We start from the raw sequence: 19,036 nt of genomic DNA on the forward strand, positions 1-19,036 counted from the left end.
AAAAAAAGGTAAAAATTGTCAAAAACGTTTAAAGAATTGTCAAAAGCGCCAAAAAAAGTTAATTTTTAATTTTGACCTGGAAGGACAACAAGGTTATGGTCCATGTGAAGACAGCATGAGGGTTAACATGCTTGCTGTCTGAGAGTTTCAGGTGAACTCAAGGAGGACATTACCGAATGCTAGCTGTGTGGTGATGCCAGGCCATGGAGCGGTTGGCTGTGGGTCCAGAAGACTGACGTTCTCTCCAGATTACATGTAAATCGGATGAGATTTGACTTATCTGGCTTCAGTAAATAACAAAGATGGAAACAAGTGTCAGTTCAACTTATTCAACCACATTTTTCTCCGTGTTGTCACCTCCCTGGCTTCACCAAGACATGGGTTGTAATGTAGCCACGTCGTTTGGTGTTAAACTAGAGTGCACCCATCATGACACCTGGGTTGCAGGTTCGCAGTGGATGAGAACACTTGAAGTATCCTCCGGGGAGAACGCGCCCTGGTTCACTGAGAGATGCATTTGCCTCACAGTTCGTAACAGTTTTTATGCAAAGCAGACCCACTGGCCATACCACACAGTGGTGTTATATATGCTGTCTTATGCAAATGAGTGACCTTTCACAAAGCATTCACATCAGGGTTGGAAATTAACTTTTTGATCCAGTGGCCTCTGTGTCTGGTAGATTTATAAAACTGCTCATTATTTCATCAAAATCAAAAGAACAGACTCCAATCTAACACTAAAAGGCAAAGTCTTTTTTTAATAAATCCACCTTTAGACATCTAACAGTGTAAATAATTGGAACGTTTCAAGCTATTTCCTCAAGCCATGTTATTATTTAATATGTAACAAAATATATGCATTATTCCATTCAATTTTTTGCGATACGTTTTTTATTGGCACCTTCAGACATGCAAATCAAATTCCACAACGTGTAACAGGCAATAGCAGATGGTGCACAGAACAAATAAACACAGATTGAACAAGAACAAAAACCCTCTCCCACCCTCTGCGGTCTCGAGGAAAACAAAAGAAAACTTAAAAAAAAAAAAAAAAAACCTTGTCTAATCCCTCTCCTCTAATTCTTGTGAGGCTGAGGTCACTAAGTCTGATATTTGATAAGTCTGATATCTGCGCTTTTCCATAGGCTGATAGTTGATGATTTGGCTTTGTTAATCCTTGCTGTAGAGGGCTCAAGCATAACTATGTCTAGAAAATACGCCAAAGCGAGTGGGGGTGGAGCCAGCGTTGAGCTATCATTTTCTTGGTTGCAGTTGAGCCGGCTAGCCAGATTTTCCTCTGTCTCCCAAGCAGGTGTAATTTAGAGTCGTCATTAAGTGACAAAACAGTCGGGTCAGTAGGGATTACATATCCTATCACATCAGCTATTATTGATGTTCCAGAACGCATGCACCTGTTCACACTCCCAGACCATATGTAGGAAAGTTCTGTGCTGTTGATGGTAGTCTGGATATGCTTTGTTTTAATTTCAGAGCAAGCAATTTGCTTAGTTTACAGCCATTAAAATAATAATTTTGCCTCACTCTTTGCATTATGAATTCAGCTGATCAGCAGATCATTTAGCTCTGTTTGACTTGTGACTAGAAGAGTATCTGTCGATTTAGAAAAACAAGTCTTAAAGGTCCGATGAAATGGTGCTCTTTGGATGCTTTTATATAGACCTTAGTGGTCCCCCAATACTGTATCTGAAGTCTCTTTTCCGAAATTCAGCCTTGGTGCAGAATTACAGCCACTAGAGCCAGTCCCACAATGAGCTTTCCTCAGAACATGCCATTTCTGTGTCTGTAGCTATTGAGGAGGAGAGAGGGCGGGGCAAGGTGGAGAGTGGGGGTGTGGCCTTGACCAACTGCCACTTTTCTCGTTTGAAAGCCATGATGTCTCTCTCTCATAGGTTGGCCAAATTCTCTGGGCGGGCAAAGCAGAGAAAGGGGAGGTAACCTTGCTTGTTGAATTACTCCGAACCATCACTTTAAGATAAGTTGTATGGCATTTTATTTTATGGTTGACCGTATAGATGCAGACAAGAGAGAGAAAGGGGGTATGACGTGAAACAAAGGTTCATATGTTCTAACAACTGGTCCTCCTTAAAGTGCCGCTATTCTAAGTAATTATTTAATTATTGATACATCTTTCACATAGAGAGAGAGAGAGAGAGAGAGAGAGTTCAAGCTCGAATTGGGCTCGGGCCTGAACTGGTTTAGATTTATCTTAAATAAATTACCATATGATACAATATTTTTGCAAAGAAAGACAAAGCAATACTCAAAGTGAGCATAAATGCATGCGTGTTTTGCCAAACGATGACGTGATTACAACACGTTGCGCTCTGGCTTTAGCACCGTTCCATTCTTGGTTTGACATTGTCTCCTAACACAAGCCAGTATGCGTGTACAAGTACAGAAGTATCTGCATGAGGTTATACAGAGAGACAAGCTCAACTAAATGGTGAAACTAATGTAGCCAGTCTGAGCTATAGGACAGAGCAATGTTGACCAGGTGCGATGGTGTGGCTGACAATGATAAGATGACATGATGCATGCTGGGGGTTTGCTGCGTGAAGAGAAGTGTGTTGGGGAGGTGTGTCTTGATGTGAGGTTTGCCTCGCTGCATGCTGGCCTGCCATAGGCTGCTGACTGGTGAGCGGGGAAGTGAAGGGGTTGGGCGAAATCAGAAGGCATTAGGACCCAGCGGTGAGCGTGTGAGTAGGCAGGCAGAGTGGGGCTGAGTCACTGCATGTGTCTGAGAGGCAGTCAGAAACAGAGCAGAGCTAAGGGAGCAGAGGTGATCTCACACTCATCAGCACAGGATAACACAACCATGATGGGTTGACTTGGGGGGGGGGGTTGGCTGTTGGAGAGAGGAAGTGTGCATTCCCCACCACTTGCTCAGCCATGGAGACCAACAAAGTTCTACATTTTGTGCCTTCGGGTAAGTGGATCAAAGCTCTGAGGGCTTCTCCTCAGCTGTGCACGACACAGCGTTCGCTGGGAGAACCGTGGGTTTCCCTACCTAGTGAAACCTGAGAACCCCCTGTGCAAAACAAAGTGCAGCCCACCTCCACTTCCACTCTGAGGGACGGCAGATGTTTGGGTGTGCATGTGTTCTACTGTACCGACTTTTTTGGTGTTTTCTCTTTCTGTGTACTTAGGAATGTGGCAATGTTCTGTTTGTTACAGAAATCCTGTTTTTATTTTATTATCGGGGGAGGTTGGGTTGATGAAGCCCTGTTGTGCTTACAGAAATAGTTGTTTTTTTGTATAAGTACGCGTTTGCCGTTTTTTTTTCTTTTCTTCTTGTTTATGTCTGGTATGCGACACAACAGGTTCCTGCGTCGTATTTTTTCAGTTCAGGAACTGAACCTTTAGAAATGACTGTATTGCAAACCCACCAAGAGACAGGCAGTATACCTGCCGAGCAGAGACAGCTGGAATGCAGAGCTCATAATGCACTTTTCTTGTGCTGCGCTGACGGGGCTTGTGCAAGTGCGCTCGCTAGACAGAGAGGGATGGACACAGCACAAAAGCAGTGTGTGTGAATGTGCACATATATATCTGTGTATTGTATGAGTGCATGTATTTCTGTGCATGAGAAATTGAGAGGGAAAGTGTGTGTGTGTGTGTGTGTGTGTGTGTGTGTGTGTGTGTGTGTGTGTGTGTGTGTGTGTGTGTGTGTGTGTGTGTGTGTGTGTGTGTGTGTGTGTGTGTGTGTGTGTGTGTGTGTGTGTGTGTGTGTGTGTGTGTGTGTGTGTGTGCGTCTCAGATTAGTGTTGGTGACAGCCACAGGAGAGCAGCGTGTTCTCCCCTCACTGAAAGTCCTCGGAGAGACCAGAGCCCATTTGGAGGTGTGATGCGGCTGCTTTCCCACTTTCATTTTGTCTAGGAAGAAACCGTGGGATGCTGTGTGTGCGCGTGTGCACGCGTCATGCACTGTGCACACTAACTACATCTCAGAGTGCGTGTCGGGCGTGATGGACACTGCTGTGGCTCGTCCTCTGAGGAGTAATTTGCATTCATTTGCTTAGTGCTGATTAGAGGCGGAGAGGGCAGGTTTGATCCTTGCAGCAGAACAGGAAGGTATTCAAAAGGTTTGTTACCAATTACAGGAGAGGTTGAGGTTTGAAAAGAGTCGAAATGTCTGATCGGATCCGATGTCTTATCCACCTAATTACAATCGTTGTTAATGTCTGTAATGTCACCTTGGCTTTAAGTAGGCATTTTAATGACTTAATGCCCAGTAGAACCAAAATATTTCTGCAGGAATTTGATGGAGTTATTGATCACCACCAGTGACTCAACAATTACTTGGCCAGATTAGATTTCTCGCTTCCCAAACTCACTGTACTACCATCTGGATTTTCAAATAAAAGCAGAGCGAGCTGTTGTGCGCAGCACCTTTCAGCATGCGTAACAGGAACGTGTTGTCCATCACAATGTTCAGCCATACAGATTACACCAAATGTTGGTGTGTCATCTATGAACATTGGCACGCCCTTATTGTAGCATATTGCAAGTAAATCTCCACATGGTGTCATTAGCGGTGGCAACCTGCTGACAGGTAAAGGAGCAGCTGTCGCTGTGGGAGGAGGTCAGGAGATATGGGATTCACTTTATGGAGCTGTAAATTACCACAGAACTTCACCATGGGATTACACATTGTAGTCGTACTGCAGTGAGCCTCTGATTTTTATACTGACGACGTATAGCTTGATTTACCTTTCTGATTTTGTTTGCTTGCTCTCACAATGGAGCAAATGCAGCTTGTAACAATGCAGTGTGGAACAGTGTTTACAGAATGTTTTGACTGCGACATTTATGCCGCTGAGGATAAAGTGTTTCCGATAATGCTTTCCCTTGGACTGTTGTTCTTGATTCATTACTTAATCTGGGGAAAAACTGGGGGCAAAATTCAAAATAGGAATGGCCGATAATTTGCTATATAGTTTTTTATAGTATCAGTGGAATCTTTTTTGTATTGTATCGTTGTACAGAATTCTGTTATCCATAGGGATTTTTCAAAGTAAATTGAGAAAAACTAAATCAAGAAAGAGTTGAAGTTCTTTGTAACTAGTTTGGTCTAATGTAAGCCTAATGCATAACGGTGGCATTGCTGCATTCAGCAAAATTTGAGCATTTTTATATATATATAATAGAACACCCCCATTTTTCCAGGTTTTTATTGAAATTGATGCAGTTTATTAATGTCTTATTGTACTCTGAAATGAAAGAATAGAACAAATGAACAATTGAAATTAAAAAAGAGATCATGAAAACAATTTATAAACCAAAATGTATTCTAAATTTTTGACTGATCAAAGTAGCCCAGATATAACAGCTGAACACACTTGTGGCATTCTTTCTACAATGGAAATCAAATATATATAATATAAGTTCTTCCCAACTCTGTTGCAGAAGTTCCCATAAATGCGTGGCACTTGTAGGTTGCTTTGCTTTCACTTTTCTGTCCAGTTCATCCCAAATCAGCTCAATGGGGTTTAGTCTGGTGACTGTGCTGGCCGCTCCATGTTTTTAAGCTTACCATCTTGTTCTTTTTTCCTAAGATAGTGCTGGCATAGCTTGGACTAATGTTTTGGGTCATTATCTTGCTGTAGGATGAACCCCTGACCAACTAGGCGCATACCAGAGGGTACTGCATGGCGCTGCAAAATGCTGTGGTAGCCGTTTTGGTTCAGGGTGCCTTTCACTCTGTACAAATCACCAACCCTGGATCCAGCAAAACAGCCCCAGACCATCATGCTCCCTCCTCCATGTTTGACAGTTGATGTCACACACTAAGGAACCATCCTTTCGCCTACTCGACGGCGTACAAAAATCCTGCGTGATGAACCGAAGATTTCAAATTTTGATTGATCAGTCCATAGCACCTTCTTCCAGTCTTCAGTAGTCCATTGACGATGTTTCTTGGCCAAGGCAAGCCTCTTTTTCTTATTCTGACGTCTTAGCAATGGCTTTCTTGCTGAAACTCGACCTATCAAGCCTGCAGCTCGAAGTCTTCTCTTTACAGTTGAAACTGAGACTTGCTTATTACGACCACTATTAAGCTGTGCTTGAAGCTGTTGTCCTGTGAGCCGCCTATCACGCAAGCTGTTGACTCTCAGAAACTTGTCTTCTAATTCTTTATAATCTTTGGGTCTGCAAGACCTCTTCCTGTCAGTTTCCCCTTTCTTCCATTGTTAATTGCCTTTTTCCCGCCATTTTTATAGCAACACACTACTTTCTGCAGTACAATACTGTTCATATAATGCTCACGAGGTTATGGTACCACAGTGTGTTCCAAGAAATACTTTTATACAAACAGAGGGGGTTGTAAGTAATCCAGACAAGTTGGAACACCTGTGGGAATTGGTAGCACCAACTTTCAAAGCTTGATCAACCTCCATTGCTGCAGAACAGCTTTCTACTTTTTTTTAATTTATTTTTTTTAACAGGCAGTGCACCACTTACCTTTGTACCATTTCAAGCTATTCATTGGACTTGAACAGCTAAAATTTAAATAAAAAAACAAAAAAATTGGGGTGTTCTAAAACGTTTGACCAGTAGTGTATATAGTGTGTGTGTGTGTGTGTGTGTGTGTTTATATATATATATATATATATATATATATATATATATATATATATATATATATATATATATATATATATATATATATATATATATATATATATATATATATATATATATATATATCTCACAGATGTTCTTGTTATTAACAATCCTTTTTTTTAAACCATATCACGCAGTCAAAACTAAAAGTATTCAGCATTTCAGAAGAGAAACCATGTTTGTTTTTCAAATGCCAAATTATTTTAGGGCTGTAACGATTATTTTCATTATTGATTAATCAGCCAATGATTTTCCATAATTAATCAATTAATTGTTTAGTCAATAAAATGTCAGTTGTGAAAAATTCCCATCACTATGTCCCTAAAGCTCAAGGTGACTTCTTCAAATTTCTAGTTTTGTCTAACGAAACGCCCAAACCCCAAACACATTTGTGTTAAGTTTACTATCACTTAAGAAAAATATTGACATCTGAGAAGCTGGGATGTTTGGCATTTTTGCTTAAAATATGACTTAAACAATTAACCATTTATCCAACTGGTTGCCCGTCAATATTCTGTCCATCAACTAGTTCAGATTGCTTTGCAGTGAGTGTTTTCAAGAGTCAGTTCTCGCTGCAAAGTAGAAAGATCCAGCTCTGCAAAAAACATTTTATAGTAACTGTAAATTTAGCCACTCAAGCCAAATCCACATTTCTGCCGTCTTTTACAAACACTGATTAAATATCATAATCACAACATAAAACTGAAATCTCCCGGAGTGGTGGCAGCAGGGTGTAAGTCTTCAGGTGTGACAGGCAGCCTGGTAATCAGTGTTGCAGCCTTGACCTGCAGAGCCACAGAATATCAGCATGGAAGACACATACTGACTGCGTGAATTAGTAGTTTGACCATGTGGAAGTGGACGTGTGTGTGAGTGAAGATGGATGACGTGAGCCTCTGTGCATGGCGCGCGTGTGTGTGTGCGTGTGAGTGTGCGTGCTGTAGATGTGACAGTGATCAGTATTCACCACTGGCAACAGATCTCAGAGGCTCCAGCCTCTGAGCACAGCCATCTGGGCAGAGGAGAAACGCACATCGACACATACATACAAATTATTATACAGTAACACACACACACACACACACACACACACACACACACACACACACACACACACACAAATAGACACCAGTACTGAAATATCAGATAAACATGTCCACCCAAGTCACGATAACCCAGCCACACACAAGTGTATTCACACATAAGCATTTTTTGACATACACACCTATTTGCACACACAGAAATACACACTTGCACCGACTGTGTCACAGATATTGTCCGTACACACTATCAGTAATTATATACACAATTCATTTTATCTACATAATTTGTTGATTTACACACACACACACAAAACAATTATGCAGTTGTGTCAACATAGATACTCATCATGCACAGTTCAAGAAACACAGAATGAAAAAGACTTCACAATCATTTTTTTTGTTTCCATTCTCCTTCTCCCACGCCCACATTTACATGCATACACACTGTTCTATCTGAATATTTGAACCCATAAAACACACACACACACACACACACACACACACACACACCAACACCAACAAAAGAAAAGATTTGTTCACCAAGTGTAGCAAAAGTGTAGAGCAATGGTTCAAGGTGATAAATGACTGTCCGTATACAGACGGATACTGTGTGGCATGAGTAGGTACTGATGATTATTTACTGTATAGTGAGTTTCTGATAATGAGGAGCGGGCAGCTCGACTCGCCCCCCCCCCAAAAAAAACTCACAAAAATCTTTTAAACTGACCATGTCGATCTGAAATGAAGACCGATTCAGCAACTGCATAGCCTATATCTTGCATGAAATGTTTTCAGAAACACATTTCGGTAAACTATTTTCATCAGGTGCAGCCATCGCGGTTGTAGGAGGGTGTAGGCTAGTTGTCTTAGCTTGTCAGTGGTCAGCGCTGAGCTATTATTTTCTTGGTCGCTGTGATCCGGCTAGCCAAATTTTCTTCGGTCTCCCAAGTAGGTGTAATTTAGAGTCAACATTAAGCAACAAAACAATCTGATCTGTAGGAATTCAACATCCTATCACATCAGATATTATTGATGTTTTACACCAGAACTCATGCACCTGTTCATACACCCAGACCATGTGCAGGAAAGTTCAAGTTTGTTCAGGTTGACAGAACGTGCAATAGGGAGTAGGAATGCCTTGAGAGACGTATCTCTTCTGAGGAGTCCAATATGTCCTATGGCATATATGTTGAAATGGATCTGCTGGTGATTTGGGTTCTTGGAACAGTGGGAAATGTTGTCCCAAACTGTCTCCCAATTAATTACATTCCCCTCCGGGCTCAGCTCTCGCTCCCATTTTTTAGTATTGGGAGTTCTCCTACGGATACTTGCATCAGTTTAGCATAAATCTTGGACGCTAATCCTCTCAAGAGAATCAACAAGCCATTTAATGATTGGGTGCATCTCAAGACTGTTCCCCCATAGTACTCCATAACATTTTTGGTCTGATCTTAAGCGAAGATGAAGGAAGAAGGATGTCCTAGGGATCTCAAAGCTAGTTCTCAGGTCTTCAAAACTTAACATACCATCATCATTGAATAGCTGGTGTAGAGTTTAAATACCTCTGTCACTCCACTGATTATAAACAAAAGGTTTTTTACCAGACATTAAGTGTATATTGTGCCAAATTGGGGTGTTCAAATGCCACTTATTGGTGTAGCATAGTTGCTCCTCCACCTGTTTAAAGTTGGTCAGTGTGTTGTGATATAGGGCCATAGGCTAGCATACACTTTTTTGGACACACACCTGTAAAGGCAAGGTCTTGCGGTCTTAGACTTCCACTGAGGTTTTGCTCTATTTCTCTCCATGGGACTGTAGATGAGGGGTCCTTCCACACTCTGAGGGCCCGTAGCTGAAAGGCTCTGTGGTACACTTTAAGGTTGGGGAGGGCCAGGCCTCCCATGTTTGTGGTACATTGCAGGGTAGAGTATTTTAGCCTAGGTTGTTTATTGTTCCAAATATACTGCCGAATTACGGTATCAAGTTTCTTCCAGAAATTTATTGGTGGGGGTAAGGGAATCAATGTACTTAAGAAATTCACACGAGGAACTATGTTCATTTTAACGACCGCAACCCTGGACTGTAGCGATGCCGGCAGCGCAGACCAATTGGCCAGACCTCTTTGAACACTACTTAGTATAGTTTCATAGTTGTCCTGGACAACTTGCTATAGTGATGCGTGAAAGGTGATGCCCAAATATGTAATTTTGCTTTGGGTCGGTATTGTATCACTAACAGCGGATGTCACCTGTCTGTTGTTCAACAGAAGATTAGATTTATTCCAATTGATTTCATAGCCGGAGATTGAGCCAAATTCGTTAAAGATCTTAAGAAATTTTGAAACGGAGTCCTCAAGGTCAGATATGTACAGCAAAATATCATCTGGAAATAACGATATTGCGTTGTTATTGGATTTAATCTGGATATTACATATTTTATTTCGCCTTATGGCCTGGGCTAACTGTTCAAGAGAAATCGCAAATAGCATGGGAGAGAGTGGGCATCCCTGTCTCGAGCCCCGTGCGATGGGGAATGGCTGTGAATGCAGCCCATTGGTTGAGACTATGGCCGTGGGATTCGCATATAAAGTACGTACCATGTCAATGAATTTGGCTCCCAAACCAAGCCTCTCTATTACTTGCCACAAGTATTTCCACTCTAGGCGGTTAAAAGCCTTTTCCGCATCCAGTGATAAAACTGCTGCTGTTGTTGGAAGGTTTTTGGCTTCTTCTATTACATGGAGTAATCTGCATATATTGTCTGCAGCTTGACACTTTGGTATAAACCCTGATTGGTCGGGGTGGACTAGCTTCTCAATGAAGCGTTCTAGGCATAGTGCCAAGACTTTGGAATAAAGCTTAATATCACTCCCAATGAGGCTGATGGGCCTGTAGTTCGAGCACTCCGTAAATTAGTGCAGTGTTGGTTTGTTGATGAAAGGTGCCCCTCTCTATGGCCAAGGTTAAAGTTTGTAAAATGATGTGTCAAAGTACTGTAGTAAAAGTTCTGATGGAATTCGATCCAACCCCTGTGTTTTCCCTTTCTTAGCTGTTTTTAACGATGATTTGAGTTCCTCTAAGGTAATAGGTTGACCCAGTTCTTCTGCCTCCTCTGGGTCGAGAAGAGGCAGGTTTAGCTCTTTCAGGAACTTTTGGCACTGTGTCGGATCTGGATTGCAGGAGGATACCTACAACTTTGAATAAAAGGATTGAAAAGTGGCGGTGATATCTTTAGGATTCGTTGAGATACCTCGGTCCGTGCGGATGCTGCCGATAGCAGCTCTGGACTCGCTTTGTTTTAATTTCAGAGCATGCTATTTGCTTGATTTACAACCATTAAAATAGTAATTTTGCCTCACTTTGTGGATTATGAATTCAGCTCATTTAAGCAAATCATTTAGCTCTGCTCGATTTGTGACTAAAAGAGTATGTGTAGATTTAGAAAAGCACGTCTTTAGAGAGTGCTCTAAAGATTTACGTTGTTCTTCCAACTCCGCAATCCTTGCCTCTCTCTTTTTCTTCTAATTTGCCACAAAGGAAGATGTGAAATCTCTAATAAATCCTTTAGTGGCTTGCCAGATGTACGCCGGGTCCGAAACTGAGTCAGTATTGATTGATGTGAACTCCGCCAGTTTGGCTCTAAACTCTGTATAAATGTGTTTTGGAGAAGGGAATTATTAAATTGCCACCTCCTAGATCTTTCTCCTGACATATCCCAATGGAATGTGATTATCAGCGCAATGTGATCAGACAGGATTGCTGGTTCTGTTGCTATAGTATGGAACATTGCCTTTAAGCTCACTGGAGCACAAAAAATAATCGATGCAGGAGTGGGTGAGATGACGTGTGGGGGAAAAAAGGTGTAATCCTTGCTAGTAGGATTGTGCATCCTCCATATATCTGTAAGATGGTGGGATTCCACACCTGCTTTAAACAATTCCAATATGTGTTTTTGGGCTTTCGTGTAGTTGACCCCTGATCTATCCTGATTTAAATCTGGTACCGCATTCATGTCTCCCCCTATAATTAATGAATATTCATTGAGAGAGAGCAATTCATTGGTTAGGCGCGGGAAAAAGCTTTCATATGTAGCCGGTGCGTATACCGAAACAAAGACTATTTTCCTACTCCTTATCGTAGTACATACACAATATCCTGCCCACCATAGACATTTGCCTATGGTGAGTTCGCATTTCTGTGACAGCAGCACAATGGAGCACTTGGTTTTGGTGTCGTCACTAGATGAAGCAACAACTTTGAAATTTTTATTTTTATCTCTTTCACGTAAATGTGATTCTTGAATAAGCGTCACGTCTATGTTCTTCCTTCTTAAATAGTCCAGGAATTTAGCTAGTTTGATTGGCCCATTCAGTCCCCTGATGTTAACTGAAAGGATTGAAAGTTCAGCCATCTTCAAAATTAACACGTATGTCTCGAGTACCCTACCGAAATTCACTGATAAATTTGTAGCAAGGGGTGAGCTGTTAGATCTAAGCACAGTGTGGTGAAAACACAAGAAATAAAATAAATCCCCTAGCCCTCCGAGACCGCAGACCCCCCTTCCCTCTCTGTAGGATACGTGGCCGCATCAATCTATTAAGTTCTGAAATGTATGTATGAAAAACAAATCAGCCATGTAGGAGTAGTAGACATAGATTATAAAATGCAGTCTAATCAAGTGCTCCTTATAACTCTGCTCCCAAGCTCATACATTATAGTTTCGACCAGCTACTACGCTCTGAAATAGGCTGTGTGGGAAACCAACCATACAAGAGTAGTAAATATAGATTATAAGAGAAGTGTTTATCATGTTCATTCAGTCTAATGAAATACAGTACAGGCCAAAAGTTTGGACACACCTTCTCATTCAATGAGTTTCCTTTATTTTCATGACTATTTACATTGTAGATTCTCACTGAAGGCATCAAAACTATGAATGAACATGTGGAATTATGTACTTAACAAAAAAGTGTGAAATAACTAACACTAACACGAAAACATGTCTTATATTCTAGTTTCTTCAAAGTAGCCACCCTTTGCTCTGATTACTGCTTTGCACACTCTTGGCCTTCTCTTGATGAGCTTCAAGAGGTTGTCACCTGAAATCGTTTTCTAACAGTTTTGAAGGAGTTCCCAGAGATGCTTAGCACTTGTTGGCCCTTTTGCTTTACTCTGCGGTCCAGCTCACCCCAAACCATCTCGATTGGGTTCAGGTCCGGTGACTGTGGAGGCCAGGTCATCTGGCGCAGCACTCCATCACTCTCCTTCTTGGTCAAATAGCCCTTACACAGCCTGGAGGTATGTCATTGTCCTGTTGAAAAATAAATGATGGTCTAACTAAACGCAAATGGGATGGCATGTCGCTGCAGGATGTGGTAGCCATGCTGGTTCAGTGTGCCTTCAGTTTTGAATAAATCCCCAACAGTGTCACCAGCAAAGCACTCCCACACCATCACACCTCCTCCTCCAAGCTTCACGGTGGGAACCAGGCATGTAGAATCCATCCGTTCACCTTTTCTGCGTCGCACAAAGACATGGCGGTTGGAACCAAAGATCTCAAATTTGGACTCATCGGACCAAAGCACAGATTTCCACTGGTCTAATGTCCATTCCTTGTGTTTCTTGGCCCAAACAAATCTCTTCTGCTTGTTGCCTCTCCTTAGCAGTGGTTTCCTAGCAGCTACTTGACCATGAAGGCCTGATTCGCGCAGTCTCCTCTTAACAGTTGTTCTAGAGATGTGTCTGCTGCTAGAACACTGTGTGGCATTCATCTGGTCTCTAATCTGAGCTGCTGTTAACTTGCGATTTCTGAGGCTGGTGACTCGGATTAACTTATCCTCAGCAGCAGAGGTGACTCTTGGTCTTCCTTTCCTGGGGCGGTCCTCATGTGAGCCAGTTTCGTTGTAGCGCTTGATGGTTTTTCCGACTGCACTTGGGGACACATTCAAAGTTTTCGCAATTTTCCGGACTGACTGACCTTCATTTGTTAAAGTAATGATGGCCACTCGTTTCTCTTTACTTAGCTGATTGGTTCTTGCCATAATATGAATTCTTACAGTTGTCCAATAGGGCTGTCGGCTGTGTATCAACCTGACTTCTGCACAACACAGCTGATGGTCCCAACCCCATTAATAAAGGGAAAAAAATCCACTAACTAACCCTGACAAGGCACACCTGTGAAGTGAAAACCATTTCAGGTGACTACCTCATGAAGCTCATTGAGAGAACACCAAGGGTTTGCAGCGCTAACAGAAAAGCAAAGGGTGGCTACTTTGAGGAATCTAAAATATAAGACATGTTTTCAGTTATTTCACACTTTTTTGTTAAGTACATAATCTCATATGTGTTCATTCATAGTTTTGATGCCTTCAGTGAGAAACTACAATGTAAATGGTCATGAAAATAAAGAAAATGCATTGAATGAGAAGGTGTGTCCAAACTTTTCATGTCCATGTCCATCATGTTTTCAGCCTCATCCAACGTTGGTTCCAAGTCCATCCAAGTCAGGTTGCCAAACTTACATGCAGTGTCCTCGAGTCAAACTTGCACAGTGTTCCAGATACGCAAATCCACAGTTGCCGGGTCCGCCCACTCTGGCTCACTGGAAAAAAGGTCCTCAAGCTGCCCTCCGGGACCGATGGCAGCTCCCATACTGGTCGCACAGCGCCCCGCGCACGCGCCACATCCCCCTCCTCCATATCCAAATCCCGACAGAGCCTGTCCGCTTCCTCAGGTGTAGTGAATGTGAGCGTTCTCCCTCTGTGGTTTACTCTGAGTTGCGGGATAAATAAGAAAGTTTGGGATGCCTTTAGCATGCAGCTTGTGCTGCACTCCTATAAATTCCTGGCGCTGTTGGATGGTGAAAGCGCTGTAGTCAGGCTTAAAGCGCTGTAGTCAGGCTTAAAGCACAGCGTTGCGTTGGAATCACAAATCGGGCCTTCCTGCTGCGCCTGTCTCACTCCCTGGATAATTGCCTGACGGTCCTGGTATCTCAGACATCTGAGAATCAGCGTGCGTGTTGTTGTACCCTTGCCGTAGATTCTGTGTGCTCTGTCAGTTTCGATGGTGGCCCTGTTCCGTAAGGAGGGGATCCATTTTGTCTTTTTTGCTGCCCTCTTTCAGTCCAATGATGCGCACATTGTTTCTTCTCGATCTGTCTTCCAGTTCAGCCAACTTCAACTCAAATTTCCTCTGGTCATCAATGCAGGCTTTCACCATGTTTCTCATCTGTCTGTTGTCTCTTTGCGCCTCGTCTAGTTGCTGTACTAGGTCTCTTACTGTAGTTCCCTGCCTCTCAAGCTCTGTCCTGATGTGTAGCAGCGAGGTGTCAATTTCTGCTAACGCTTCCTTTACTGCGATGCGGACCCCTGATTGAAGCCCGCTTTGTTGCTTTTCCAGAACCCTGGTCATAGCCTACTCCATGCGTAGGTCCGCGTTAGCATCAGAATCCCCGCTAGCCGTCGCCATGTTAGCAGAGTTGGCAGAGATCTGTGCTCAGTTAAACGGCAGCGAGGCCTACTTTTTCACTCCTGCAGGCATTCCACTAAGTTACCGTGGTGACAAATGAAACGATTGACGTTGAATAAAAAAGAATAGGTTAGACCAGGTATAGACCTGGTTTTCAAGAAAATGCGGAGATGGGGCAAGGAGCTTTAGCCTCGAGCAGCCATGTGATTCGTCGGTCAGGTGATCTCCAAATAATTGTTTTTAATTGCTCTTTTACGATAATGTAAAGCACTTTGAATTGCCTTGTTGCCAAAAAATGTGCTCTAGAAATAAAGTTGGCTGTGCTTTGCCCTACAAGTCCAGCCTGTCAGTCTGTCACCAGGGCACAGAAAACACTGTTGCGCGTGTCTTAGAGGAAGTGTAGCCGCACAGCGACCACTTTCGGCTCCCTGTAATACATTCTATTGCAGTGAACAGTGTCTGCGTGGAGTTTTGAAAAGTGTAACCACACTTGGGACTGCTTTATCGGCATTGCCAGAACTCATGGTGACTAGAACGAGCTGCAGAGGTGACGTAGTCTCACTCCGTCTGCATCGAAGTTCTGCCAGTGTGTCGGTGCGGAGTCCCTCTCTGTGTCAAACATGCAAAGGAGACGACCGAGGAGACGACGGAGAAGAGGACACCGAAGCTCGCGCTTATTCACTCTTATGTACCGAACTCTGGCACCGATTGATTTAACACGAACCGGTACTCTGTAGTACTGACATAATTCGGTCGGTACCCTAAAAAGTAGCGAGTTCGGTACCCAAACCTATTACCAACTACTGTTGTTACTAATGGTGGTATAAATGATGAGGATTTCACCCATAATATTTTCACCATTAATAGTTTGATTAATGTACTGTAGTCAATATTGGACAACCACATTTAAGTCGTCTTAAATGTTTTTATAGAGTTTGAAGAGAATCAGGATGGCAAGAAAATATCAAAAACATGTTGGGCTCTTTCTTCATGCAAGCAAACAGTTGCAGTTCTGCATTGGTAGAGCTGCATTTTCCCGAGACGCAGTTCCTCCTCACAGTATTTTTCCTCAGTAATGCAGCTGTATTTTGGAGCAGTTTTGGTGGCTCATTGTGCACATTGTACCCATGCTCTGTCCTGTTTCCATCCCTTTAGTAGATGGAGGTGCACTGCTGCATAATTATACATGCTTTTCTGCATGTCCTAGATGACAATTTGTATTTTCCTTGTCTGAAAATGGTGGTCTCACCTCTCTACATTACTACCAAACTGTCAATTGACACTGGCTCCAAACACACCCTTTACTTGTTTAGCATCTACATTTTGAATGTTGAGATGTGCTGCCCCTGTCTTCCTGTACGCAGTTTGTGACATTAATGATACCGATAAATCAGAATTGTTACTTTTTAAGCTCACAATGAATGCCATTAGCGCCGCAAACCCGCCCCCTGGTGTTGGTGTGGACTGTGTGGATGGGGGACGCACAATTGTCATTTGTTGATGCATCTTAGGGAGAAATTAAGAGTGCATGGTTTGATGCATTGGATCTCCCCGCTGATGCAAACACTGCAGAATCATTGTCCCCTAATAATGAGATTGCATTGAGGCATAAATAAAGATCATGGTCTGTATTTCAGATGCAGAGATTAATCAACTACTCGATTAGTCGATCAACAAAATGTATCTGCAACTTTTTTTGATAATTTAATAATTTGTCATTTTTTTTGGCTAGATCCAGTTTCTTTAAATGTGATGATTTTATACTAAATATACTATACCACGTTTTTTTGGTCCCATTTCCCGGACAAAACGAATGTCACCCTGCTCTGTGGGTTCATCTACTTTTCACTATTTTAATTCATTTTAATTTTAAAGATAAATCAATTAATTGAAAATAATGTGCAGATTAACTGATACTGAAAACAGTTGTTAGCCATAGTCTTTAAACAAATGACCATGTAGCCCGAGGATATCGCATCAAGACTACAGTCTAAACTTGAGGTTAAAGGTTTTTAAATGATTTCTTCCTCTGTGTTATTATGAGAGAGGCTCAGGTTTGTGACTTTCACCCCTTTTTTTTTTAAACAAATACCCAGATTTTTAAAAGAAGCAGACCGATTGAAACTGAATTTCAGTTGGATTTTAGGTCACCACTTATCCAGAAGTTTAATTAATTTTCATTTCAATTAGTACGCCACAGTACATATATTAAACAGTCCTAAAACGACAGCTCCGAAAATGCTTTAAGTAGGCCAATAGAGAGCGTGAAAGAAAAATTTATTTAATTGGTGCTTTTTTGTATAATTTATTTTTTCAAACATTTATAAATTAAACGCTGATGAATTCCTGGATCTTTATTAACATTTCAAATTAGTATTACTAGAATAGAGCAATTTTTGACTGTTATGTGTTCATCTTATTCTAATTGAATGAATAGTTCTAAAGGCAGGTTAAGACCAAGAATAATTCCTATTCAAGGACAAGACAAATTTACGCCCTAAACGGATATATTTCCAAATGTAGAACCAATGCCCGAGGCCTTCCTTAAGTAGAGAGATGTTCATGTATTAAAACAAGCTCTGCCGTGTTCCCTTCAACATCCAAGTCAATCACAAACTCAAATACTACTGAGGAGCCCAAACTAAACCGTAGCGGGTTTGGTAATTACAAACTAATGTAGAATGTACACGCCATTTAAGCAGCCTATCCCTATTAGCCCCATGTACAAAAACAGCTCTGTAGTTCCAACATGGTGGTTAACATGTTACTTTTGCAAACCTTTTAATTCCACATGTCTTCACTGCTTTATGCTCCAGATGCAGATGTATAAAAAGCATCTATTATTGGGAGTATTCAAGCAAAACTCTCTTGTCTTCTTTTTTAACGATAAAAAAAAACATGGGGTTTAAATACTAAGATGTTGCATCCTAGAAGCACAACCAGTCATTGTAAATCAAGTTAGACTGAATCCAGCAACACCAGTGCAGTTATTTTTAACACTGGTTTATAACTGTCTTTGGAAATAATTGGGTATAACAAAAGTTTGGTTTTTTTTAATTCACAAAAGTGGATGTGTAGCACTGTTGTTGTTTTTTTCTAGGTTGCTTTGTTTTTAGCAGCAGATTACAAGTTTGAATTTGAGTATATAAGCGGTTTTCAGCGGGGGAAAGTCCAAGATGAGAAACTGATGTCAGCAGCCTTTTAATGTGGATTTGATCCATTTCAATGTGACTTCACAGAGAGGTCATGTTGTAAGCTCATTCGAAATACGATCAATGCTTTTAACCCAGAAATAAAGCAGATTGTCAGCTGCCATTGTCTCTAGATTTAAAGAAGAGGATCATTCGCTGAGACACAAAAGCAGGAATAAATGCACACAGACATGGAACTAATCTCTTACACGGCATTTGCACACACATAAGAATTAAGATGATGTATCTTACATAAGCACACGTAAATGCACATGTTTAGAAAAAATAAAAATAAAACAGTGTTGGTGGTCCTCCCCCATCTTTGGTCATGACAGGCTGCTCTGGTTTGCCGTTGTGTACTGTAATTAGGCTATAGTTTACCGCTACCCTGTAGCATGTACACACCCATTCACTGCAAATTAAAGCTTACTGCACAGGTTACAGCACAGGAAGCAGTACTGTGCACAAGCGAGGTATGTGTTTCAGTTCCTATTTAATATTGCTCTTGTATGGTCTACCAAGGCTGCACAGCGCTACCAGCACAGAACAATTTGTACTGTGCTGGGTGCTTTCTCCTTTGCGGTGAATTTAATTTAAAACCAACAAACAGAACACGACAGAGTGGTAGACATGGCGCTCTGCTGCTTCCCTCCTCTCGATTTCTACACTCCTCTCCATTTCTACACCACCCCAC

At 41.8% G+C, this 19,036-nt stretch overlaps 1 protein-coding gene across 5 annotated transcripts in view; it reads left to right on the forward strand.

Annotated features, from left to right (window-relative positions):
* Positions 1–19,036, forward strand: part of slc4a11 (solute carrier family 4 member 11) — a 136,095-nt gene that overhangs the window by 18,661 nt on the left and 98,398 nt on the right. For 2 of the 5 annotated variants that reach the window (XM_039786589.1, XM_039786591.1), the window contains exon 1: positions 2,726–2,947. The exons of the other annotated variants lie outside the window; for them this stretch is intronic. In XM_039786589.1, coding sequence (XP_039642523.1) covers positions 2,911–2,947 — 37 coding nt within the window. In that variant the 5' untranslated portion in view covers positions 2,726–2,910. Of the gene's footprint in view, positions 1–2,725; positions 2,948–19,036 lie in introns of those variants that run through there. 5 annotated transcript variants of the gene reach the window in all.

Source organism: Perca fluviatilis, chromosome 20 (assembly GCF_010015445.1).
Source record: "Perca fluviatilis chromosome 20, GENO_Pfluv_1.0, whole genome shotgun sequence".
In the NCBI taxonomy this organism is placed as follows: Eukaryota; Metazoa; Chordata; class Actinopteri; order Perciformes; family Percidae; genus Perca; species Perca fluviatilis.